At 33.1% G+C, this 27,859-nt stretch overlaps 1 protein-coding gene across 1 annotated transcript in view; it reads left to right on the top strand.

Annotated features, from left to right (window-relative positions):
- The window catches only part of LOC126738010 (ankyrin repeat and SAM domain-containing protein 1A-like), a 111,237-nt gene that overhangs the window by 18,998 nt on the left and 64,380 nt on the right, over positions 1-27,859 (top strand). The window contains exons 3-5 of the mRNA XM_050443163.1: positions 1,908-2,061; positions 19,170-19,315; positions 19,399-19,512. Coding sequence (XP_050299120.1) covers positions 1,908-2,061; positions 19,170-19,315; positions 19,399-19,512 — 414 coding nt within the window. The remainder of the gene's footprint in view (positions 1-1,907; positions 2,062-19,169; positions 19,316-19,398; positions 19,513-27,859) is intronic.

Raw genomic sequence — 27,859 nt, 5'->3', positions numbered from 1 at the left:
ATAAAAATAAATATTGTATATAAATAATGCATAATTAAATAAAAAATTATAATCTTTGTCATCTGATGAAGAGCTGTCATCATCCCATGAAATATTAGTTAAAGGTAGGTTTGATCGATCAGGTTGTCCAGAGCCCACATTTTCTCCTCTTCAATGACATGCTCGACTGCTTTTCAGTTATTTTTATCATGTTGGGTTCAAACTCAATATTCTTGTCAATTAGCAAATCCGTAATTTGTTTTCTCCAGGATGTAATGGGGGTCTTGTCTATGCGTCGTGAATGGTAGCGGTAACTAGCGTTGTCCAAGACCAACACCGAATCAGCTGCAAGAAATTTTATCATTTCTGCATTCATATCCTCGTGATAATCTCCTGTCCGGCACGATTCAAAACTTAGCAAACCTTCTTTTACCAAACCGTCTTCACTTCCAATATGTGTAATTATCAGGCTTTTCCCGATGGCACTTAAATGCTCGTTCACAGGCCTTCCATATGTGCTTGGCGGGCACGGGCTATCTTTTTATCTTACCATATTTCCTGAACAATATGTATATCCCTCGTTAAGACAAATTTCATCAAGATAAAAATTTTTGCTTCCTGCGGTATTGCTTAATGGTTCTTAGGAATTTAGTTCTCCAGCAAAAATTTTCATCACTTTCTAGCAGAACTGATTTGCGATTATGCTTTTCCCATGCAAAATCCATATCTTTTAAAGTAATCTATAAGAGTTTTTTATTCGTCAAAGGAATATTATTGTCTCTGTCAAGCTCCATTAAAATTTTGCCCAAAGTTGGTATTTCTTTTTTGAAATAAAAAGGATTGATGAACTTTTCTTCTAACTGCACGTTTACTGTTTTCATCAAGGGCTCTGGTCTTCCTGATGTACTATGCTTTATAGGCTCTACTTGTCCTGCCTTTCTTTCCTGTTTCCCGTAATATGACTATATCCCGTAATATATTCCCGGATCTACATAAATGATAGATTTTCCTATTCCAGTCATTCGGAAACATTCCTGTATAACTTCATCTACAGTATAACTAGGCTGGTCAAATTTTAAAAATCGTGCACATTTAAAACAATATTTTTTGCCTTGACTAACAATGCAGAAGTACAAATAGTAGATCTATTAATTGAATTTTTTTTCTTTGGATCGAACGCCTGATCCATTTTTTATTTTTATACACAGTGTTATATCTGTATGTTATAACATATAACACTACGGCGTCACAGCAAGTACTACTATGTTTAACACTTTTGAAGTAATATTTATACTCTTGTGTTTTTATTACTAGCCCTCTTTATTTATTTACATCGGTCAGATTACCTAGCGGAAACACAATGAACTTTACCTTACCTTTCAAATAAATATATTAAATATTATACTAATCTGTTTCATTTAAAAATTGCACATTCCTCTACCCATCTTATAGCGTTCGAACCCTGCCTTTTTTCTCGCTTTATTCATTAACTAGATACTAAGTTTACGCTCATGGATAACCACAAAAATTGAAAAATTAAAATTTTTTTACTCTCTAGCTATTTGAAATATAATAAAGAGATGAGTTATCTCGTTCAAATGCTTCATTCTTAAAATCAAGATTGGCATTTTATTTTCTGGACTTCCCTTTAAGAAAGTATTTTCCTTATTAGAACAAATTAAATTTGATAATCATCACTGGGGTCTGGACTAATATCTTCAACAGTAATTTGTTGATTTAAAGTCGGTTCTTTTTACTACAGGCCCAAATGTTAACAAATTAAAAACAGATCTTTTATCAGCCAATTCTACAAAAATCTGTGAAGTACCCGCCTACCATCAAGACAATAACATTTTTGCAGTAACAAACTTTCTTATAAGAAAAAATATCTCGGAGAAACATCTAAATGGATTTTTCTTTTTCTTTAGTAATATCGTCCGACTGCTTCTGGAACACGATGCCTCGCCGAACATCGTGGACATCAAAGGCTCGTCGCCGCTCCACCTGGCCGCCTGGTCCGGTAACCTAGAAATCGTCAAGTTGATCTTGTCCGGACCCGCAATTTGTAACGTCAATCTAATGGTAAGCCTCACGCCAGAACAGCTTTACACTAACTAATCACGCTCACGCTTTTGGTGTTGTACATACATGTTTTTTTCCAACTTTTTTGTCGTTTTTCTTTTGTTTTCAATGAATTTGGGCAGTAATAATTGTACGTTTTAAGAAAAATCATGTTATATATTGTATAAACAAATTTTAAATATGTTTAAAACATGTTACTTATTATGCTCAAAGTCATTAATCACACTAGCGCACCATTTTGTTCCTTCCCATTTAATAAATGTTTATGTGTAATCCTTATGTGTCGTTTTATTTTTCCACTTCTTTTGTCATTCATATGCACTGTCCACGCATGCACTATTTATTTTACTTTATTTAAACATCACCATTTTATTTATGGTTAATGCCCTGCACATATTTCTAAGGAGAAATTATGGTTGCATACAAACTGATAGAAAATTGGCAACGGAAACTGTTGTAACTAACTTGACAGTTTGACGTGCCTAATTGGACCAATCAAATTGGTAGAGAGGCGTGGCCACATTAAGGCGGAAAATAAAATTTAATTTAATAAGAAATCTGACATTTTTATTATTTGATCGTAATATCTAAAGCAAACGCCTAATCAGAAAAGGTTACTGCTAGAAAAAGGGTCTTTTAGATTACATGTTAGCATCAGATATTGATCAATCTATAAATAAAACTCTTCAGCTATATTTTACATATCTAAATGAGTTAATATACTGCAATAATCAATTAACACTAGTGTACTATATTTTACCAATTTCTAATATAATAAATTTATTTTTTGAGAAAAAAAGGTACCATTATATTAATAATATCCCTATTTTACTAACACCAACATAGATTTAATAGAGTATAATAATATTTTAATAATAAATGTTTTTAATTTGCAAAAATAAAATACATAAAATATTTATTAGTAAAATAGAAAAACTAAATATGCAAATAAAAGGCTGACAAATACAGATTTCTGCAGTGCAGATTCTGGTCTTTAACATTGTGATCTGAAAAAAAAGGACAGTTTTAGAAAGGGCAGTACCGGACAAAATGCGAGCGGCCTTTTAAATCATTACGTTTAAATACCGTGTTATGGTTTTTATGTTTTAAATTAATTGGTAAATAAAGTTTAATTGAAACACAGGTAAAATATAATAATAACTGAAATGTTACTAATATGTTTCTAATACATTCCTATTTATATTATAAAAATAGCTTAAATAAAGATTTTTCATCAAGAGAAAATTATACCAACTTAATATTTTTCTCCGAATTAAACTGTACAGTTTAATAACACATTAGTGGTACGGAGAACTACAAAAATCAATATTTTATTTTATTTTCAGTATCCATTGTTCCTAATTTCTTCATTGCATCTTTTCGGCATTGAAGCTTCCAGATTGTTCATTACGTGTGATATTCCGCGCTTAACCGAATTTTTCAAACAAATGATCGGCATTATGCGTATTTGTGATCGATGAACACCTTTTTTCGCTATTTCCCATAGATTTTTTATAGGATTTAAGTCTGGCGATTGTGGTAGCCACTTTAAAACATTAATGTTTTGCTTAGTAAACCACTTGTTTATAATTTTAGCGGTGTGTTTTGTGTCGCTGGAATGTGAATTTTAGGGGCATTTCCCATTCCGCATAAGGTAGCATTATGTTTACCAATAAATTAACATATTCGAACCTATCCATTATGCCTCTAATACTGTAAATAGGACCTATTCCATAAGCCGAAAAATTGCCGCCACCATATTTTACAGTAGTAGCAACGTACTTTGGGGCAAGCCTTTTTCCTGCAGGACGTCTTAGAAATTGTCTTTAATCATCCGCAAATATAAGAAATTGAGATTTATCAGAGAAAAGGACCTTTTTCCAATCGTGGGTGGTCCAGTTTAGATGAAACCTAGCAAATAGCATTCTTGCGTTCCTATTCTTCTTAGATAAGAAGGGTTTTTGGCTGGTTTTCTCGCTGGTAATCCGAAATCCACTAAACGACGTTGAATAGTTTTAAAAGACACGAAAATTAAGAGATTGGAGGGACACAAAGTCAATGGTTTTAGATTACGTTTATTTTTCAAAAAAACTATTACACATGTTTTGTTCTGAGGCATCATCAGATCTAAAAGTAGAAAGCGGGTATAGTATAAAAAACAACAATGCATAGACACGAATTAAAATGTTACGATACGACCTACGGGTAAAGCTATTCGCTTAACACCACAAACATTTAAGTTAAAATAAATATATAAAAAATATTGCTGACGTTAATTTTTGAGTTAGAAGAACGTTTACGTCACCAACTGCGGATAAAATCTGAGTCGGAGACATTCCTGGATCATGTATATTAAGTCGTTTAATGCGACTATCCAAGTTTTTCGTAGTTTTTCTTGGTCGACCACCACGCTTAAAGGTCGTAACCCTACTCGGTAATTTTTGATACGTTTTTTCAACCTCCAAATATATAAGTTGGTATCCATACTTGCTTTTTCTCAGATAAATAGGCATCAATAACTTTTTGTTTTAGGTCCAGCAAATAATGTACACCACGCGGCATATGTTAAATAAAAGACTCACTACTGCACAGGTTCTCATACGATACTAAAAGCAAATTACGAGACAGTTTTACCACAAATTAAACTTTATTTTTATTCTCGACACGTGTTTCGCTAAAGGCGCGTATACATTGAACGGGACGCGCCTGCGACGCGCCAAATTTGTGCAATTAGTACCGGGCTTCAGGAGGTAAGCGCGCGTTGCGTTGTAGGCGCATTCCTATACGACCTTGTAAATGGTCTCGTTGGAACAAAATTAAGTTAAAACCGTTGGATTTTTCCCGATAGTGCTTATAGAAGCCGAGATATTGACCTCCAAAATTTGGGGTTTTTCATTTTTCGAGTACACCCCCCGTATCGAACACCAAAAATTGAAAATTTTTTCGAAAGCCAACTAACTATACCAGCGGCTTGCCTCCATTATCTACATCACCAAAACACCGGGTTATAACGGGATTCGAGCAGAAGTAAGGAAATGAGAGCTACGACCTTGCAGATGGTCTCGTTGGATTCGGAAGGACGATTTATTTTATCTTTACCCGTTTTAAGATGGCCGCTTATCAAAAATATGATTTTTTATTTTAGCATTCCTTATTTTTAAAACGATTTTTTCATATTTAAAATTAGGCGTTCGAAAATTGCTGATGAATCTAACCTTTCTTGACAAATTATTGTCTCCCGAAAGTTAGTTTCTTTTTTAGCGATTTGTAGTCCTATATTTTTGCAGTCATTTTTTTGGTCCCATTTTCTTTCTATGTCTGTTGGTGACATTCGTGTAAAATTTTTATACTGTCCGCTGATTTGCTGGAACTTTACATCTTGCATAAGTTCTAAGGCAGAACTTTTTTTATATAACGCAGTACGCCACCATCGGCGACGATTTCGTTTTTTTTTAGTAAACTTTCTGCAATTACTATGCTACTATACCACTAGCCAGGGTTACTAACGCTGTAATTTCTTCGTTGTCCGACATAGTCAGGAAGTACCCTACACTATTACTCAATGGCTAAAGTAAATTGAAGCTTGTTTGTACTTTCAAATAAAAATTTATTTACAATCAATAAAATCGATTTGTTGGTGGCGAGGGACAGTCTCTCCTAATGGATAAAAATCGCGCGTAGTAAGCTCTCGGTAGGCTTGTCCCAACTAAAAATTCTACCATGCGCATCGCTGGCACGTCGTGTGCGCGTCCCGTTCAACGTATACGCGTCTTAACGATGTTAGTATTAAAACTGAAATTTAATCTTCTCCCGAAGATGCGAACATCGTTAGCGAAACACCTGTCGAGAGTAAAAACAAAGAGTTTTGATTTAAGTGTCCCGTTGCTCTAATTTTGTCGCAGTTGGTTTTATGAGGCTTTTTTTATCTCGACTTTGAAGAACAAGATAAACTGTACGTAAAGAAACAACATTCTTGCCTGGCAAACAAACATATTTTTATAAAACATTGTGTAGGCAACTCAATATAAACAATTTATGCAAATATTTTAAAAGTTGCTTTAATTTGGTCCGATACTCTAAGTACTAACATCAATGTATTAAACCTATACAAGGTAAAAGAATACGTAATCTATATTGCTGAAAATTACTTAAAAAAACAAAACATACCAGACCCACACACAAAGAACAAAAAAATACATATATAATATATAACTACACCTAAATTAAATATTCTATCAAAATTTACAATAAAATTCTTTATAAAAAAAATCTAAATTTCACTGCTGAATTATCTTTATTTAATATATACTTTAATTTATACTTCTTGTTTAATATAGAATTTTCTAAATATAGTATATTTAGAAAAATTAAATTATTTTGAAAACTAATTAAAAATTATAAGCGTATTATCTAAAAAAACAATGTATCTATCTGCAATACAAAATAAACTCTTTGAAAATGAAAACAACTTCTAGTATAGTATATACCACTTACATATTTATTGATAATAATACTAACAACATAATTTGGAAATATAATATTTAAAAAAAAGCTTAAATGAAAGACATCTACAGAAAATAAAGATAAACTTGGGTGCTCAGCTTTCTTACACTGTAAACCCCTGTCTCGACTCAGTGAACAGGAAGTGACACAAGCATGAAATAAAATTAAAAACTAGGCAGTGCAAACCCTCTAAATAAATTCGCTAAAGGATTCATGTGGAAAATAATGGCAAAACAAATGTTTAAACAACAATTTTGTTTGAGTTCAACATGTGCACAGGGGCAAGGGGGGTGTTATGTTTGCAAACATATTCATCGATTTTTTTTTGTCAAGTTTACAGGCATTTTTAAAAAAAGAAAATTTTCATCTATACAGTGTGTTTAAATTGCGAATATAATAATATTGCGAAAAAATTCAGGGGGAGTTTCCTCGCTTAAATATAATAAAAAAAGTTCTTATAAACCTATGTTTGCAAACGTTTCAGATTCGAGATATCAGCTTTAAATATGGAATCTGGTTTTTATTTACTATTAAATGCTCTTTTGAAACTTCAAAATAAATGTCAATATTTTATTATGTTTTAATTTACATTTTTTTGTTACAAAATATTTTTATAACATCATATTAATGAACAACCGTCATCATAAACATAGTAATAATAATAAAAACTTAATAAGAAATATATTATAATTATAAAATATTTAATTTCCATTAAAATGCTTTTTATTGGATAAGTACCTTTACTCTAGTGAAGTACTTTAAAAAAACGCATAAAGAGTTCATAAACGGTAATATTGTTTATAAATTAAGGCATAATCTATTAATAATAAATATTTATTATGTAAACATTTTTTGACGACGTCACTGGTAAAGATTACTTGTGTCGGTGGAATCAACAACGCGATCGAGCGGCGTTGCGATGTTGTTGCCTTTTTCTCTAATATACGTTACCTACCTTCATTTAACTTTGAATGTTGACTTCTTTATAAAGTATCTTATCAAAGAGAAATAGTATTGTTTTGGGCCTAGCAAAATAAGTGACAAATTTTTATTATAAACTGTGTTTTTTTGCCATTTCTACATAAGCATTTGACCTCATTGCATCAGAGATATAGAAACCTATCATCCATTTTTCTGTAAAAGACCAAACGAAAACAAAACAAAGGTAAGACCACAAAGTCACGGTCTCATCAAATCCATATAATTTTTTTTTTTTTTTTTTTTTTTTTTTTTTTTTTTTTTTAAGTTACACGTGTGTCGCTCCTATATACACTACAACTGAGATCACATTACAACTGAGTTGTAGGTCTAGGCCTGATGATGCTCCACCTTAATACCTTTCTAAAAAAAAAAAAAACGTCAAATTAGATATACAGGGGGACGTTTAATTATGCATTTACTGAAGTTCTGTCTGTACTGAAGATCGATTTGCAATAAGAAAAAATATGAAAATAGAGTTGTCGATGAAATGAAGCATGCCAAGTTGAAGTACTAGGACAATTTCCTATGGATCCAACTTTGTCTATACCAAAGGCCGCAAAACTAATAAATATTTCCACTGGTTCCGTACATAAAGTTTAAAAAAAATAAGTTCTTTCCTTATAAAATTTATATTCTTCATGATCTCGGAGAAGGTGATTTTCGTAGGAGAATTCAATTTTGTGAAGTGATGTGCCAGCGTATTGACGACGATCCCCATTTATTGAAGAACATTTGCTTCAGTGACGAATCGACCTTTGATCGATGTTTTTCGGGAAGGCCATACCCAATATCCCCAAAAAATTAATGTTGGGGCAGGAATTTATGGGAATGAAATAATCGGGCCATTTTTTTGGAAGAAAATTTGACTGGCGAAATTTATTTAAACCTTTTAGAAAATGCAATAATATACCCTTCCATCATCCAATCTATGGAAAATCAAGTAGATCAACATGGTGCTATATTATTGAATGAAAATAATATACATTTTCAGCAGGATAGAGCTCCCGCGCACTACACTTTGGTTCGAGAGTGGCTTGATGAAAATTTTCGAGAAAAGTGGATTGGCAGACGTGGTGCAGTCACTAGACTTTTTTCTTTGGGGCTACTTAAAAAGCAAAGTTTATAAAACCCCACCTGAGAGTATTGAGCATTTAAAAAATAGAATCTTTCAAGAATGCAGAGAAATTAGCGGGCAGACTCTTGCCAATGTTCGTAAGGAGTTTGAAAATAGGCTTTTTTATTGTCTTGCTAATAACGGCGCACATTTTGAACATTTAATAAAATAAATTTGTTAAACTAATTAAATTTGTTTTTCTACCCTACCGATTTACACTTTAATTGCTTCTTAGTCAATCAATTTAATTTTTTTTACAACCATTGATAGCATAATGAATGCCCTTTAAAATAATGTATCACACCATAGGGTAGCCATTTGACATACCAAAGTTTGGCGTAAATAAAATATTCATTATTTCTAGACATTTTTGCTAACTATTTGCTTACACATTTACCGATTTCATTTTTTTTTGGTACCGTTGAATAGAGAATTTTACGCTCCTTACTATGATGTATCACACGATGCGGGTTTCCATTTGACATATTAAAGTGAGGTTAGCTGGAGGTGAGGAGGTGATTGACAGAACTTCAGTAAATGCATAATTAAACGTCCCCCTGTATATCTAATTTGACGTCTTTTTTTTTTTTTTTTTTTAAGAAAGCTATTAAGGTGGATCGTTTTGAAATGAAAGCACTGTATATATGGATTTGATGAGACCGTGACTTTGTGTTCTTACCTTTGTTTTGCATCAGAGATATTGCAAGCAAACATACCGCCATAGTCCCACAGCAGTATCAGTAATATTAGCGTTATTCAAATTTGTTGAAGAGAAGTGATCAGAACAAATTCTATAGCTCCAAAATTTACATTGCATATCTCACTTCATGTTTTTTTTTGTATTGGGGTCTGAAGTAAATTGAAAAAATCTTTTATTACTATTTATCAGAACCATTGTACATGTACATATTCTTACAGGAAAATTTTAATCTATTTTTTGGTTGTGAAAAAAAAAGGGGTTGGACATTTTGTATTATGTATCTATTTATAATGAGCAAATTAAATATTTGAAACGTGAAACGTTTTGATTGAAACCAACTGAATTTGATTTTACTGAAGACTAAAAATTGACAATACAAAAAGTTAACAGTAATAAATAAAATCACATTTTTTTACCGGAAACCTAGAATTGCTGCAAATCAATTTAATATAGGATCCCAAGCCAAATCCACGTTTATGACATACATTGCAAAGCAAACTCAAATGATTTGAAAAATAATGTTCCGTCAGTCAATGTCAATTTTTCCAACCAAGATGGTGAACATACGATTCCAATATAGGCCATAAAGGATTCATACATGTTTTATAAAATATAATAAAGCAAACGAAACTCTAAAATGGGTGGTAAAACTGAAAAAAACAAAATGGCTAAACTCAAGAATTTTCCAACCTTCCGAACGAAATCTAGTAATTCCGACGGGGAGGCGGTTCTCGCTCCGGTAAGCCCCGCGTTGGAAAAGATCATAGCAAGTTTGTTTGCATTTTAAAAGTTTCGCAACAAAAGCGAAACATCTCGGTTACGTAGGACGAATTTCTATGGGGATCTGGAAATATTAAATTCGGCTTAATTTAGAAAGAGATACTGCGCCGGAGACTGATAACTTTGAAGTCGAAGACGAGAGGGTTATACACAACTAGTCCCTTGGCCCTTTGTCGTCGACGTCTTATCTCACAAAGCATGAAATAAGATAAATATTTTATTAAGTTTGCCCTTTTGAGGTTTTTTATGTGTTTTGAATTAAATGTTACATTTCCTGTTTTTAGTCACGATATATCTGTAAAAAATTTTGACCTAGGAAATATTTATCAATTACAGGGTGACTCTGGAGGAACGCATCAAACTCAAGATGAGTATTGCACAGGTGAAAATAATTTAAAAAAAACCCATATGTTTTCAAAATATAGCGTAATTACAAGCAAACAACATTTCCTACATTAAAACGGTTCTAAGTATAGCGCTGTTTTAACAAATGTTCAAAAATACCCCCATTAATCTCTAAAGACATTTTACTTCGTTTCGAAGGGGCCTTGTTGCTTTTCTAATCCATTCATGACAGACATGACCTGACAAACATTTCTGCATTCCTAATTCGTCGAATTAGGGCCTCCCGAGTGTCGACTTTCACATTTTACATCTCATTTTAAACCCCACAAACAACAGTCGAGGGGTGTGAGGTCTGGAGATCTTGTAGGCCAACTAGTAGAACCACCACGATCAATCCATAGTCTTCGAAAGTCCTCGTCCAAGTGTTGCTTGACCTGACGAGCGCAATGTGCGAGTATTACCATCGTGCTGATAATACTATTGCATTCTGATGATTAGAGGAACTTCCTCTAATACTTAATGCTTTTAACTTATTTCGCAAAAAAGTAGTTCTCTCCTGTGTGACGATTTTCTAAAATGTATGGAACAATTAAGTAACTATCGACCGTACCACACCACATGTTTACCGAAAACTTGTTCTGAAAATTAGTTTTGACTGTTGCGTGTAGATTTTCGTCTGACGATACATGAGAGTTGTGAGTGTTATTGATGCTATCACTGGTGAATGTTGTTTCATCGGTAAAAAGTATGATAGCGATACAACAGGACGATTATTATTTATCCAACCACAAAATTGCGTACACCTAACATATACTCCAGGTGCTCTTTGTATACTACGATACACTACTGTCATACACACTCTTCCTGAGCGGGTCGTTGCATCATCTTCTACCAAGTACATAATATTCTTTGCTTCTTCTAAACCTTGTTGAGTGACTCGATGTTATGTAGTACTGGGCAGAGTTTCGGTCTCGCAAGGTTTGTTAAAAACTCTGATAAATACGTTTTTGTTCGGATTTCCCCGGTGTGGACATGGTCGACGGTATTCTTGAACAAACAAAACCATATTTTAAATTTTAATAAATGTCTGCCATTAAATACGACTTTAATCGTACAAACTCAAAAATAAACACGACAAACACAGTGGCACTAACACATGTCAGAACAACAAAACGAACCAAATAATTGGTACCTATAGCACTTGTCTTGTGATAAGAAGCGGTAAGCTATTTAAAACAATTACAACATTTTAATTACGCTATAATTTAAAAACAAATGAGAATGAGATAAAAACAAATGAGTTTTTTTAAATTATTTTTGACGTGTACAATACTCACCTAGAGTTTGGTGCGTTCATCCCGACTTACCCTGCATACAGACACAAAAAGGCCAATAATTTATTCGTTCTGCTTTTTTTAATTTAAAGTATTTTAAGCTTTTACTTGATCACCGATTATAAAACAAATTTTCTTGAAAACCATAAAATTCCCGGAAAATTATTCAGTCTCGGAACGTTTGTGTAGATTTTTTTAGCTTTGTGAAGGTCTTTCTTCGGTCTATTTATTCGGGGTAAAGGCAACCCTCTACAATATACAAAAATTCAATAGTGATCTGATGGTTGCTATTTAAGCGAAACAGGTTTTCCTATTTAAGGAGAAATATTTTCTTCGAAATGTCGAATTCTTGTTTTTATTTATTTTTTTCATCAATTCTCCTCCGCTTTTCATAGGAATAAAATAAGGAATATACTACACACTATTTTTTTATTAAAAAAAATTATAATTTTGATTTTTAAGCAAAAATTAAATTTAACTGTTAGGATAAATACGTAACTTCTGAGACCTAGAAAAGTATTTTCTCTCTTTTACTTTTTTTGGAATATTAATTTTTGTTACGCTGGGACTAAATATTAAGTAAGTTCTTGCATGAAAAGCAAATAAATAATAAGAACATAGCAAGAACCAATTTTTTTGCTATGGATTGGACGTGAAAACTGTTTTGTGCCAAAAGTCTCTATTTATGACCGAAAAGTTAAAAAAAATAATGAAAAGTGTATTATTTTTGGGAGAAAGTAAGGATGTTGTCCTTGAATGAAAATTCAAAAAGCCTTGTCTTAAGTTTCGAAGGGTAGTAAAGTATTGTAACGATATTGGAAACGCCGAGAATACCAACTGATTATTATTCGGCATGACACAAAAAGTACACTGCACGACGTCTCTGGAGACGCGTAGAAGGTGAGTGAACCTTCCGGAATCATGGTCAGCTGAGTATATAAGGAGCCGCGTCGCCTCTGGGAGTTGCCAGTTCAGTGCAATAAATTTCGGATATTGGTGCAATATTTAAATCGGAGATAAATAGTAGTAAATAAATGCGGTGAAAATAAATATTTCTAGTAGTCGTAAATGATTCTGTTTAGTAGTGTAAGGGTATAAATAAATCACTTAACTATTTTCGTGCATTGATTGTTTTAATTCATACTATATGCAGCTGAAAAATTGGTACCAGAAATTAGAAGAGTTCTTGCAAGAATTTGAAGCAGACATTGCACGATTAAGTAAATCCAAAAGGACAACTTTAAGAATAGGGCCTCCCTAATAGACTATGGAAGGTTGACGCGAAGAGACGAGAGAACTTCAAGCATTATCAGCGGGCAGAGGAGAAAAATGTTAAGCTCTTAGAAAACACCATCGTCGATAAGTTTTTGTAAAATAGGGGTCTTATAAGACATCAAGGTGAAGATGCTGATATTCAGATAGTCCTAACCTGGATAAAGGAAGGGAAGACTTTGAACGAAGTTGCCAAGTATTCTCCCTATGAAGTCATATTGGAAACAAACATCTCTAATTTTGGAAGGTGGACTCTTGCGGCGGAAAATAGTTGACCACGACGACAAAGAGGAAAGAAGGCAAATCGTTGTGCTCAAATGTTGGATTTCAGAGTTGCTAGAAGAAATTCATGCCGCTGTGTAAGGAGGACATCTTAGAGTAGCAAAGACCCTGGGAAAATTAAGGAAAAGATTTATTTAAAGGATTGGTGTAAGAAATGCGTGCGTGCGGCAAGTAATGACCGCAGAAAAAGCAGAAGGCTTTGAAGCGTCGGTACAACGTGGGTAGTCAATAGCAATCCTTTCAAAGGGACTTGAAAGGATTGCTATTGACGTTGCCGGTCCTTTTCCCGAGTCAAAAGCAGGGAATAAGTTCATCGAGGTCATTATGGACTATTTTAGCAATTAGGTTGAGGCTTACCCTCTATCAATCCAAGAAGCTTCTACTAAAGTCGACGCTTGAACAAAAGAATGGATCCGCCGATTTGGTTTGCCTGTGGAGCTACATTCAGATCAAGGACGAAACTTTGAATTCACCTTTTTCTAGAACATCTGTAATGATGATAGCTCTTAGGATTAGGTCTTAAAGTTAACGAAGTAGTTAGGACCTAAGTCAGCATTGCCCTTCTTAGATATTTTTTTAAGAAACAATAATGGACATCAGTCTTTTACAACCCAACATTCAATACCTACACCATAACTCCAATAATCTTGATTAAACAGAATAAGGCATCATTAAAACCCTATATAGCAAACCAGCCATATATATTACGCAATATTTATTTTCAAATTTCAGCCATGAAAAAGAAAGCATCCAAACCAAAGACTTACAGCAGATTTGGTATAAAGACAACTATTAAGAAAGCAGCAGAGATAACAAGGAAAGAGCCACAGCAACTGCAGTATCCTAGAGGATTTTTAAACGATTCCATAAACTAAGAAAACTTCAAGAATTTTCACAAAGAAAATCTTCTTCAAGAAACTTCTTCAAATTTCAAGAAAATCACAAGAATTTTCAGACAATTCGAGGTTTAGTGTCAAAGTCCAAGTCAAAATGCTTATTCGATACCAAACAGGAAATGTTTCTGGATCAGAAATAGCGGAATACGCTTGATCCAATGACCATTATATTTTAAGCAACAAAAAACATTGGAGGAAAAGAATTTTTCTTTAAAAAATAAACAAAAATGTACTAAAAAATATGGATATTACTTCTTTTAAGAAATTTCATTAAATTTCATTTCATTCAGTTTTAAATATTACCCTAAAATACCCTACGTATTTTTTTTCGCCTTGTTCATAAAATTTTAAACATATTAAGTGTTTAAAACATCTTATACCAAAGTTTAAGTTATCGTTTATCGTAAGTTAATCGTTTTTTAAATATTTTGTGAAAAAAATTATCATAGATATTTGCAGAATAATACATAATTGGTGTCTATATGAGTGTAGATTTTTTCAGTTATAAAATGCTTAATAGTATTTTCATAATCAATGAATAACAGAGTGGTTAAAATTAGCCTCAAATTATTTTGAGCAAAATCTAAAAAGTAATTTTGAAATTACGAATAGTAATGTGTTTGCGTAAAGATATCTGTTCCAAAAATATTAGTTATTTAAATATTTTCTATAATCACCGCATTTTTTGAATAGCTAAAACTAAAATGGTCAATATTTCAAAAATTTTTATTTTTGACTAGCCGAATTCATTTAATATTAACAAAATAAGAATAAGCTCACATTTTACCCTTTTAGACAACCAACCTTAATTCGTGTTAGAAGTTTTTCTTTTAAAAAACAATATGAATTTAATAGGGTGAAAATGTCATTTGTCACATAAAATTTAAATTACCTATCTTAAAAGCGACTTATCTTAAAAAAATTAAGGCTTATTAAGAGCAAAGTGTACTTTGCAAAAAATCGATCACCACCGTTTATCATGGGCTAATTAAATGACATTTTTACCTTAAAAATTAACTCATAATATAATCTCATAATCATTTCAATATGGTTTAAAAATCTGATGCTTGGAATCAAAACGAGAACTACTGCATAACACCCGCAGTCAGATTAGGTATAATGAAATGAATGATTAGGACGAAAACAGAACGAATAGACAAAGTAGTCTCTTTTAACATCACCTAAGAGACTAGAATAGGTTTGTTTATTTCTTGATGCTGGCTTATCGGTCGAACATCCATTAAAGCACAGGGGACTCTGACACGAATAGTGGGAAGACAACTCCGCGTCCCATGCGATCTGAAGTTTGGTTGTCCACCAGGAGCCGATGTTGGTTGGGAGGACTATGTCAGTAATTTGTGTAGGAGAATAGATCTTATTAATAATCAAGTGCGCATTTATATTCAAGATGCCAGTGATTGGATAAAAGATGCATATGGTCAATGTCAAAGATCAGAGGTACAACAACTTTGACTGAGTTTGGCTCTCTGATCCTAAGCGGTGGAAGGGTCTGTCACCGAAACTTTTAACATTTTGGGATAGGGTAAACAAAGTGCTGAAAGGCATCGACGATGTTTTTACAGAAATCAATCAATCAACCGCTGAAGGGTAAAGTCATTGACTTGACCGGCTGGTTCCTTATTATGGAAACCAAACCAACCAAGTTGCAGCAAATCCAACCAGAGTCGGATGTGACCTCGTCGATGTCTTCCTGTTTTCTGGTACAGCTCAGTATGCTCCGGCATATTGCGTAGCTGAGAATTTACAAATATCTAGAGAAATAACTGAGGTTTTTCGTAGAAAGTTACGAAAAAATTTTAGAGCTGGTTCATTCTGGCACTTAAGATAACCGATAAAGAGACTGATAGAAAGATTTTATTGGCCGTGTTCTTCAGATCTACAGATGTGCAAGTTTTGGTGTGCTGTTATATTCTCCAGCGTTATTCTATGGAGAAAACCGTTGATGGTTCCGTTTTACCAGGGGTGCAGTTGCAAGAAGGGAACCTTCTGCTGATATCGACATTCACCGTCTTTGGAATGATTTGGGACGAAATTAACTTAGAGAGGGGGCAGTGTAACGATATTGGCAACGTCACCAATACCACCAGTTGTCCGTCATTCCGGAATGACACAAGCGGGCACACAGCACGACATCTCTGAAGACGCATGGAAGATTAGCAAATCTTTTGGACAGCGTTCTGCCGAGTATATAAAAAGCCGCGTCATCGCTGGGAAGTCAATTGGCAGTTCAGTTCAGTGAACTTCGGAATATTGGCGCGATATTTAAATCGGTTATAAATAGTAGTAAATAAATAAATAGTGATCAAACGAAGTAAAAACGCTACAGTATGATTTTTTAAATCGTAAACTATTAAAATGGAAATAATTTAATTTCGTGAAAATTTGCTATTTTTAATCGCTTTCAAGGAAAAATATTCTGAATTGGCGTTAAAAAATTTGTTTTAATGCAAATGTTACCTAGTAGCCCCGCTTGTAGTCCAGAGCAATAGAATTCCACAAAAAAGATTGAAAAGATTGAGATGATTGATTGAAAAAGATTGAAGAAAGTAATTGATCATCATCCATATAATATAAAAAACACAATCCAATGAAAAAAGTGTGTTTATTGTTCTTTTTTATTGAATATTTGATAACGATGCCTCATTTCACAAAATATATAAAAACCTATAAAAATTTACTGCAAAATTTAAAAAAATAAATCAGACTCTGATCTGGAATGTATAGAATACAATGGAAAAAGCTCAAGTTTAACACTTGGGTCGCTTTTGTTTTCATTGGATGTAGCAAACCTCTCAATGATGTTCTTATCATGTAAATAATACTATTATGGCGATGATACACAATTATATTTTTCATTTAAACTGTGAAAATTCTGAAGCTATTTTTATAGCTTCAAGAAGCAGCTATTAATTATCATCTTAATAATTTCTTTGAGTTTTTTAAAGACTATTGCTTCCAATTTAATGCTAAGAAATTTGCATTTATGGTCTTTACAAGTAAGGGCAATCGAGAAAAATTTTTAGCGATAAATAACGCTGGTCTCTTTTTGAATAAGGAATCAATACCGTTTGTCAAACAATAGGAAAAATTGGCATTGGTTATGAATCAGGACCTGCGTTTTGCGCAGCATGTAAGTGCTGCTATGCAAAAAGATTCTATGAATCGTAAAAATACATATTAACATGAATATGTTCTTAATCAGAAAATAAGAATATTCCTGGGTGATTTGCTAGTTCTTTCTGATTTAAATCACTTCGACATACTGAGCTCAATAGAATACAAAAACTTCAAAACGCATGACTAAGGTTAATATATGATATACGAAAACTCAACCCTATAAGTCACAAACTTAAAAAAGCAAGCTGGCTAAATAGGTACCACCGAACTCTCATGTCTCTTCATTATTTTGTTATTATATTTTAGCCTAACTCTAATTCTGATAATAAACTCTATATTATAATACCTCGCCAATATAACACCAAAACATTTAAACGTTCTTATTAATACCAAATAGTTAAAATTATAAACAGTCTTCAAGGTGAAATTAAGAACTTTAGAATAGCTCAAATAAAGTGCGTGGTTTTCGGGTTCTAATGCATTTTTCCTACTTTTAATGCAGATGTAGTTTTATCTGCACTTGACTTGTTTTGTGAACTTAAGTGGGGATTAATTTTTTATAATTTTTTTTATACTATATCTTTAATTTATTATTGTTCTAGTTAATTAAGTTAGATGAATGAATAGGCAGCGAGATGCTATCTTGTTGCGCTGATTGTCGCCTTAAAATTATTGAATTAAAAATGTAAAATGTTATGTATCAAATAAAAGACCTTAATCATTATTATTACTCATCTGTTCTTCTTAAACATAAAATGCATTATTTTAAAAGGTTTGTTACACTGCATTTTGCAAGAAGTTCTTTCTGATCATTATCTAAATAAAATTTTTCGTCTGTTTTTATAGTTCTGATCAGTAAAGAAAAAGTATGTGGTAGAAATTTAATTTGACTATTTATATAATCTATCCTAGAAAATCGCAATAAAATAATGCTCATCGGTCATAGTAAACAGAATTACGTAAGATAAAAACACAATTCGAAGCCGTTATTGTTCTATTAAAATTAAGTTTTAGAAGAAATAATTCTTAAAACCAAAACTAATTAAAAAATTAACTTTTTAATATAATAAACAAGAAAAGCTATTTGGATCTCACCCTAGAAACTCGTCTACTAGTAAACGAGAATTTCATATTATATTTTATAGCGCACCGAAAAGTTCACGTACATGTACCAATTATTAACTCCGTACATCTTCGGTTCAAAAGTTTTCATCATCGAATATCTCGCCGTGTGTAGATCTTTTGAGCGACTCGATTAATATTATCCGAACTTTCCTGTGGTTCTTCTATTGCATAAATCGAGATGTTGCGGCGGTTTCCTTCAAGCCGTAACTTGGTTATATGAAAGAGACTTTTTAATTAATTTGGCTAATTGCAAAGTTTTATTTAGGATGTGCTGTACTTAGAAGAGAAACTCATTTATATTAATTAGGAAGGACGCATAAGTCAAATCCTTGTCTAAAGTCATCAAAATGTTTAGTTTGGTTTTTTTTTTAGGTTTATTAGGATTTCATGTATAAAAATTTTAATTTTTTTGTCATCATTTTGGGTTTCTCCTGCAATTTTGTATGTAGTTTTTCTCGCTTTTATTGTAAACCTTGTGTATTATATTGTATTTATAAAACTTTTTCTATACACAATTCTAGTGGTAAATAAAAATTAAAATTAAAATTAAAACTTTACCTAAAAAATATATACAGAAATTCTTATATGACTCACTCTTTATGAATTTTGAGTTATTAAAAACATGTTTTTTATTACAGACCAAAGACGATGAAACTGCCCTACATTGTGCAGCACAGTACGGCCACACAGCAGTTGTCAGTGTCCTGCTCGAACATGCCTGTGATCCTGGAATAAGGAATTGCAAAGGGGAAACGGCGTTGGAGTTAGCGGCTCAATACGGAAGGTAAATGTCATGATTTATTGCAATTTTACTTACAAATATTTTATTTTATTATTATATTTATTAAAAAAAATTATTGATTTTAGATTGGAGACAGTAGAGCTGTTGGTGAGGACTGATCCCATGCTGATACAAAGGACAACGCCTGACATAGTGTTTCCCCATACTCCTTTGCATTTGGCAAGTAGAAATGGTCACAAGTAAGTATAGGATTTAAGTTTTAATGAGTAGTTCTGGTTAAAATTAGGTCAGATTTTTAACAGAATCTTGCAGGTAGTTGGCGTTATTTGCAATTTATTTAATTTAAAAACGAGACGTAAATATTTGTTAAAAAAAAACAATGTTCTAGGTAATCATAGTATATTTGCTCCAGGCGATTCTAAGCAGTCACAATTAATTTTTTTTTAAGTTATTTTGGTACTTTTTCATTTTTTTTTTGAGACCTTTTGGTTTTTCCATATGGTTTCATACATCAAAGAAAAAAAATTCAAAAATATGACCCAAAGGTCCTTTAAGTAAGAAGTTCTTTAATTAATCTAAATAATATAAAAAAACTATTTTTTAAATCATTAAAATATTTGTTTGAACTTTCAGGCTTAACTTTTTTTAAATTATTTATACAATCGAAAATAATCAAGTAATTATTAACACAGCAAAATATATAATAATAATAATAATGACTTTTATTTTCCCATATAATACAAAGATATAAACTTATTGCTAAGGTCTATTACGGCGCAGTCTCTACTGAACCCTATACCTTAAGCTAAAACTAACTACATAACAATTTACATAGGTACTATAATTTATATAAAAAAAAAGAAAATTATATGTAAATTCGTGTGTTTAGTATTTCATATCAATAAGTACTACACCCTAAACATTATTGCAATCAGATTAGCCACTATAAAACATCATATTATACTACATCAAATATTTAATGTAAGACCTAATTTTTCTTTTAAAAGACACTTCCGGCAAATGTTTCAAATTATTTGGAATCCTGTTGTAAAGCTTCGCTATATTATAACTAAAAGATCTCTCAAAGATAGACGTGGAGTGACGTGGTATGGTTATAGAGCCTTTGTCGCGAAGATTTAAGTTATGTATTTCAGTGCGAAACTTAATTTTTTTGTATAAATATTCTGGACATTTCCTTGCTATTATTTTATAAACTAAAACTATTGAGTGATAAATACGCCTCTCATCTATTCTAAGCCAGTTCAACTCTCTTAATTTAGCCGATACTCCCTGTTCCGTGCCCCGCAGACCCCCAATTAACCTTACGCAATGATTCTGTATTAGTTGGATACGGTATTTATCTCGTTCTAGCAAACATGGTCCATATACTACATCTGCAAAATTAAAATGGGAAAGCACTAAAGAGTCACAGAGCATCCTTTTCATTGAAGTTGTTAATAAGTGTCTTTGCTTAAATATAAGTTTTAAATTGATAAAGGCTTTCTTTATACACATATTAATGTGTTGAGTGAACCTTAAACTGCTATCTAAAATTAGGCCCAAATTCTTAGCAAAATCGGTGACAATAAGACTTTCGTCATTTAACGTTAATTTAATATTAGGTAATTGTGAATTTTGTGCCCTGTTTCTACCAAAAAGTAAGACTTGAGATTTAGAAGGATTGAGCTCTAAACAATGTTTCTGTGAGATTGAAAGAAGCGTACTTAAATCTTCATTTAATTGATTTATGGTTTGTAGCAATTGGTGTAACTTACAGGATTTATACATTTGTGTATCATCTGCGTAAAAATGAAGAAGTGCAAATCTAACGTATTTGGCCATCTGTAAAGTATACAATGAAAAACAGAAGAGGTCCCAAAATGGATCCCTGTGGAACACCAAATAAAAGCTGTTTTGGATTGGACAATTTACCATTTAATTTTACCCTTTGACTTCTACCTTGTAAATAACTAGCAATTAAGGTGCATGAATGTATATTAAAACCCAGATATTTTAAAATTGCCAAAAGAAGAGTGTGATTTATCCTGTCAAACGCTTTTGAATAGTCTAGAAGAATAAAGACAGTTAGTTCGTCATTTTCGATAGCTTGAATAATATCATCTGTGACCTTCAATAGCGCCGTCGAGCAACTGTATCCTGGTCGAAATCCAGACTGTACTTCCGGTAGTAAATTATATTTTTGTACATATTCCCTTATCTGGATATTAAGAATTCTTTCTAAGACCTTAGAAAGAGTAGGAAGTATACTAACCGGGCGTAAGTCCTTCAATTCTACAGGATTATTTACTTTAGGAAGAGGTGTTACCAAAGAGCATTTCCATTTATCAGAAAAAGATGATTTTTCTATACTATAGTTTACTAAATGCGTTATTACAGGGAGAATTATAGGACAGCAAAGTAGCAACATATCAATACCAATATCATCATCTCCAATGGCTTTTGATTTAATTTGAAAAAGAGCATCTTTAACTTCTTGATCCGTAGCTAATCTGAAATGAAAAACATTGGCCTTTGATAATGCATTATTAAGGTAAAAATTTAACAAATCCGCATCAGGATTAACTTGTGGTATATTAACAAAATAGTTGTTAATATCCTCTGCAGACCAACGCCCCGGAATCGCACTATTTTTTGATGACCCATAAATATCTAAGTCACGCATCAATTTCCAATTTTCTCTAGATCCGTTAATTCTGATTTGATTTTAAAAATACCCCCTCTGTTCCCTCTTAAAAGTTGCACTTACATAATTTCTTAACTCTTTATAAGATTCCCAGTCATCACGCAACTTACTCCTCTTATACTTAGTTAGAGCTTTATTTCTAAGTGACATTAAATATTTTAAATTAGGTGTTATCCAAGGAATTTTTTCTTAGTAATGCGTACAGTTCTTTTTGGAGCGTAAATATCAAAAAGTTCTATTAAACAGTTGGTAAATGCATCGATCTTAGCGTTTAAGTTTGTCAAATAAAAATGGAATGGTCTCTAGTTGCCTAGTGAAATCCTCCTTGTTAAAATTTTTAAAATCTCTATAAGTATGAAAAAAAGCCTCCGGCTTTGCCACTTTTAAGCTTAAGTCACATGTTAGAAAATAGTGATCTGAAAAGTTAGAATTTAAATCTATATTTACCGAACTAATAAATTCTTCATGCGAGCAAATAAATAAATCCAAAAGTGTTTCACCTGAGAGTCCTTGATGAGTAGGTTCATCCACCATTTGCTTTAAACTTAAAGACTCTAGAATGGATGAGAAGAGTTCAACAACATTAGATTGCAGATTAGACATATTTACATTAAAGTCGCCCATACACAAGAAAAGGTCACATTCTGTTAGTAAAGTGGAAACATTTACCTCAAATTCATCATAAAAATTATTAATATTACTATTGGGCGGCCTATAATAACATTCTACTATAAATATCTTGTTTTCAATTTTGATTTTTAACCATAATTGTTCTGCATAATTCCCAGTTAATTATTTGAAAATTAATAAAACTCAAAATACATAAAACATTACCCCCCCTCCTCGACCAGTAGAGCAATCTTGCTGTTTTGTTGCTGCTCCGCTGCTGGATCACCAAATTGTGTAGTGTCTCTGCTGCTGGGAACAGCAAGGGTTAATTGTGGACTGTATTTTTTTATATAGTTGAATTAAACAAACAAGTCCATCGTGAACCACTTCTTTATTTAAGAAATGCACTTAATGTGTAAAGAAAGTGGAGGGCTTATTTGACGGCGTTAGTTAGTCGTTGACAACAACGTGACGTTTTTGCTGTCTATCAAAAAACAATTCAGGTGTTTTTATTAGCGTAAACCTTAACATGCCCCTCACCTTGAAAGAATGAAAATACTTTCAATGAAAACTAGAGAAATACAAATCACTAAACATAAAAAACATGACTTAACCTAAGTAAAAAATGAAATACGCAGGTTAGTTGAAATAAATAAAGTAAAAATGAAAATGAACTTAATAATTATTAATAACAGACTTACTAAATTAGAACTATTCTAAACAATGTCAACTTTGCTAAATGTCAATTGTCACTAATTGGAAGCGGACACAGTTTGGTAACAGTGCATCTAATGTTACCCGATATAGTTTTCACGGATACAATGCGCACAACACCATCATTCCCTGGATAGAGGGTATTAACGCGACCTAATTTCCACTTAAACGGTGGCAAGTGATTGTCTTTGATAAGAACCATAGTCCCTAATTGAATGTTCGGTTGGTTCTTCTTCCATTTAAGTCTAGTTTGCAAATTACAAATATACTCTTTGGTCCAGCGCGACCAGAATTGTTGTCTTAGAAGTTCTAATTGCTCAAAATTAGATAATCTATTGATAGCAGTATTCTGTAAATCAGGGTGAATAACAGATTGAAGTGATCGCCCAATTAAAAAATGTGCTGGGGTGAGCACTTGCAAATCATTTGGATCTGTCGAGAGTGGCGTTAAAGGTCGTGAATTTAGAATAGCTTCTATCTGGGTAATTACTGTGTAAAGACCTTCGAAAGTCAATATTGTGTTAAATAAAATCCTTTTTAAGTGATGTTTTGCCGCTTTAACACCGGCTTCCCACAAACCACCATGATGAGGAGAATATGCTGCAATAAAATGCCATGAAACTTCAAAAGATGATTCTAGATTTTCTTTAAGTGTGGGTGAATTGCTTTTTAGGAAGGTACCTAGTTCCTTCAAATAATTGCATGCACCTACAAAATTAGTACCATTGTCAGAATAAACATTCAATGGTTTACCACGTCTTGCAATAAATCTCTGAAAAGCTTCAAGAAAGGCCCCCGTGCTTAACTCAATAACCAGCTCCAAATGGATCGCTTTTGTTGTTAAACAAATGAAGAGTGCTAAATAACATTTGCTGATCTTGCAACCACGTCCCTTTCGATCCTTTATTTGAAAAGGTCCAGCATAGTCAATGCCAACATCAGAGAACGGAATTCGAGGACTGACTCGGGAACTTGGAAGATTACCCATGATAGGGTTAGGTGAAGTGGGATTGAAACGAAAACAAATGAGGCACTCTTTGATAATTTGCTTTGCTAAATTCTTACCAGATATAGGCCAGTAATTATGTCTGATGTGTGCAAGCAATAATTGAGAGCCGCAATGTATAAGCACTTTGTGTTCATGCTGAAGAATCAACTTGGTTAGGTGATGCTTGGGACATAACACTGCTGGATGTTTCTTATGAAATGAGTACGATGAGTTCTTTAGTCTTCCACCAACTCGGATAATTCCTTCTTTAATAAAAGGAGTGAGACTGAGTAGCCTACTTTTATTTGACACTACCCCAAATTTTAACAGTTGTTGATAGTCATCAAAAAATGACTCACGCTGTGATAGCTTGACTAACATGTCTTTAGCATTGCGAAGTTCAGATATTGTCAAATGGCTAAAATGCCTATCGAATTTTTTAATTCGGCAATTAAAAATGAACCTAAGGCAAAATGCCATAATTCAAGTAATACGAGTGAAAGTTGAAAATTTGTGGAAAGGAAATAAATTTTTATTTTCGATTTCCACAAATGTTTGGGTTGTTTTGCGAAGATCTGGTAATTCTGTAACAGCTATTGGTTTGTGCATGTGAATATCTAAGGGCCAATTGATAGATGGCTCACGAAGCCACAATGGACCATGAAACCACATATCTGAATTAATAATATCGTTGGGTAGCATTCCTCTTGTTAGAATGTCTGCAGGGTTCTGATCCGTAGAGACATATCTCCATGAGTCAATTGGAGTAATTTGTTGTATAGTGGAAACGCGATTTCCCACAAAAACCTGTAGAGTGTTGGGTGAACATCTTAACCACGCAAGGGCTACAGTTGAGTCACACCAAAAATAGACTTCACTGAATTGTAAAGTTAAAGAAGATTTGACCTTAATATAGAGTTGTGCCAAAAGTAAAGTGCCACATAATTCCAATCTTGGAATGCTTAAAGATTTGAGTGGCGCTACCCTAGTTTTGGATGTAAGAAGTTCGACATGAACTTTATTATATTCGTCCACAGTTCGAACATAGATACATGCTCCATATGCACTATTTGATGCATCCGAAAATCCATGGAGTTGAACAGTGACTGGATTTTTTACTGAAATACATCTTGAAATTTGTAATTTATTTAAATTAAACAGTTGCGATCTGAAATGTAACCACTTCTTGGCTATGTCAACTGGAACTGGTTCGTCCCATGAAAGTTTTAGTGTCCATAAAATCTGTAGAAGTATTTTCGCTTTAATGACAACTGGACTTAAGAGACCAAGGGGATCAAAAATCTTTGCCACTTCGGACAAAATAAGTCGTTTTGAGAATTGCCCAACTTTTGAGGGGATATCGATATGAAATGAAAGGTTATCTGTTTCACAAGACCAAAACATGTCCAAGGTTTTGTTTGTTTCTGAAGACCCGAAGAAATGATCAGGAGTACAACTTCCATGTGCAAGGTTTGATAAAAGATCTTTGCTGTTGGACTTCCATTTTCGTAAGTCAAAACATGCTGACTTTAAAATTGAGGAAATTTCGAGGCATAACCGAGTTGCATCTTCCACTGAGTCTGCTCCTGCGAGCAAATCATCAACGTAGAAATTCTTACTTATGATTTTTGATGCCTGAGGGTATGATGAGATGTGATCTAATGCTAACTGCTTAAGACACCGTGTGGCTAAGAAAGGGGCACTAGCCGTACCATATGTAACAGTGTTTAAAGCGAAAATCTTTAGATCATCCTTTGGATCACTTCGCCATAAAATTAGTTGTAAAGGGCGAAACTCTTGCTTTACCTGTATTTGCCTATACATCTTGCAAACATCTGCTGAAAAAACGATTTGATGCTGTCGAAATCTTAAGATTATAGAAACTAAATCGTCCTGAACTACTGGCCCAACCATTTGAATTGAATTGTAAGATAAACCAGTAGTGCTTGGAAACGAACTATTGAAGACGACTCTGAGCTTGGTAGTTTGACTTTTCTCACGTAGCACACCGTGATGGGGAGAAAAATAACAAATTTGATCATTAGAAGGTATAAATGGTGACATATGATTTAAACTTTGATACTCGGACATAAATTCCTGATACATTTGCTTCAACTTCGGATTTTTATGTAATTTTCTCTCTAAGGATAAAAATTGTTGTGTTGCTTGAACCTTTGTATCACCCAAGACTTCTAAAGACTTCTTTAGTGGTATCCCTACAATGAATCTGCCATCTGAATCTCTCTCAACATTTTCGATAAAATGTTTCTCTGCTATGAGTTCTTCTTCTGAAAGGATTGGCGATGAGGTTGAAACCTCTTCAATTTCCCAAAACTTTTGCAACTGATTTTGAATATCTAAGGTTTTTGAGAAATGACAAAGGGTATTCTTTGATGAGTTAGGAATGCCTATGGGACCTGACACCAACCAACCCAATTTGCTATTCTGCAGAATAGGCTTATTGGGGCCTAAAGTAATGCGTTCCGCAGAAATAATATCCCAAAATACTTGAGCTCCAATAAGTAAGTCAACGTGATTGGGCTCAAAGAATGCTGGATCAGCTAAATGATAGTTAGTTGGAATATCTAGACATCCTGGATTGAAATATGTGGTAGGTAAATCACCTGTGATTTCTGGAATGACTAAACAATCTAATGAAACATTGAAGTTGTTATAACAAGACTTGAATTTGACTCGACATGATTTGTTAATATTAGACACTGAATGCCCAATTCCTAGGATTGAGGAATTAATTTTGTATTGTGTTATGCCTAATTTATTCGCAAAATCTTGGGATACAAAATTAGACATTGAAGCATTGTCTAGGAGGGCTCTGCATGAATGCCCTTTACCATGAATATCGAAAACTTGCACCACTGCTGTGGCTAGTAAGATTTGACTCTTAGTTGAATTATATAAGGCAACTTGACCTTGAGTAGTTTCTTTACTTGAAACAAGGTGGCCATCTTCAACTGGAATTAAAGGTTGCTGTTTATGAAGTAATGAATTATGCCGTTGTTTACAATGTCTACAATGACCATACCGACATTTATCTAGTTTGTGGCCACTGCGCAAACAATTAACACATAATTTTTGTGATTTAATTGTAGACCATCTCTGATCTACTGAAAGAGCAGTAAATTTAGGACAATGATAGATTGCATGCTGTTGTTTACAATAAAAACAACATAAGTTAGAACTCTGATGAGTTGACGGTTGATTGACAATGAAGGTTTTGCGTGGTTTACCCTTATGCATTGCTACTTTATCTAAGAAATCTGCACGAGATGACAGGAAATCATATAATTCTGCCAAAGAGGGCAGTTCTTCAGCGAAGCCTGATTGTTCCCATTCCCGGATTGACTCAACATCTAGCTTACTGGTTACTAAATATATGATTAATGGATCCCAAGAGTTCGTTATAACACCTAAATTGTTAAGAGAGCGCATATTTTTCGAAATAATGTCTAGTACATTGCGAAATGAATTGGCAGAATCCGGTCTTATATCATAAATATTGAATAAGGATTTAAGTGATTATGCACTATTAATCTTTTGTTTTCAAATCTTT

This window comes from Anthonomus grandis, chromosome 6 (genome assembly GCF_022605725.1).
Source record: "Anthonomus grandis grandis chromosome 6, icAntGran1.3, whole genome shotgun sequence".
NCBI lineage: Eukaryota > Metazoa > Arthropoda > Insecta > Coleoptera > Curculionidae > Anthonomus > Anthonomus grandis.
Note: the sequence above shows the minus strand (reverse complement) of the source record. Positions and strands in the feature narration are given on the sequence as shown.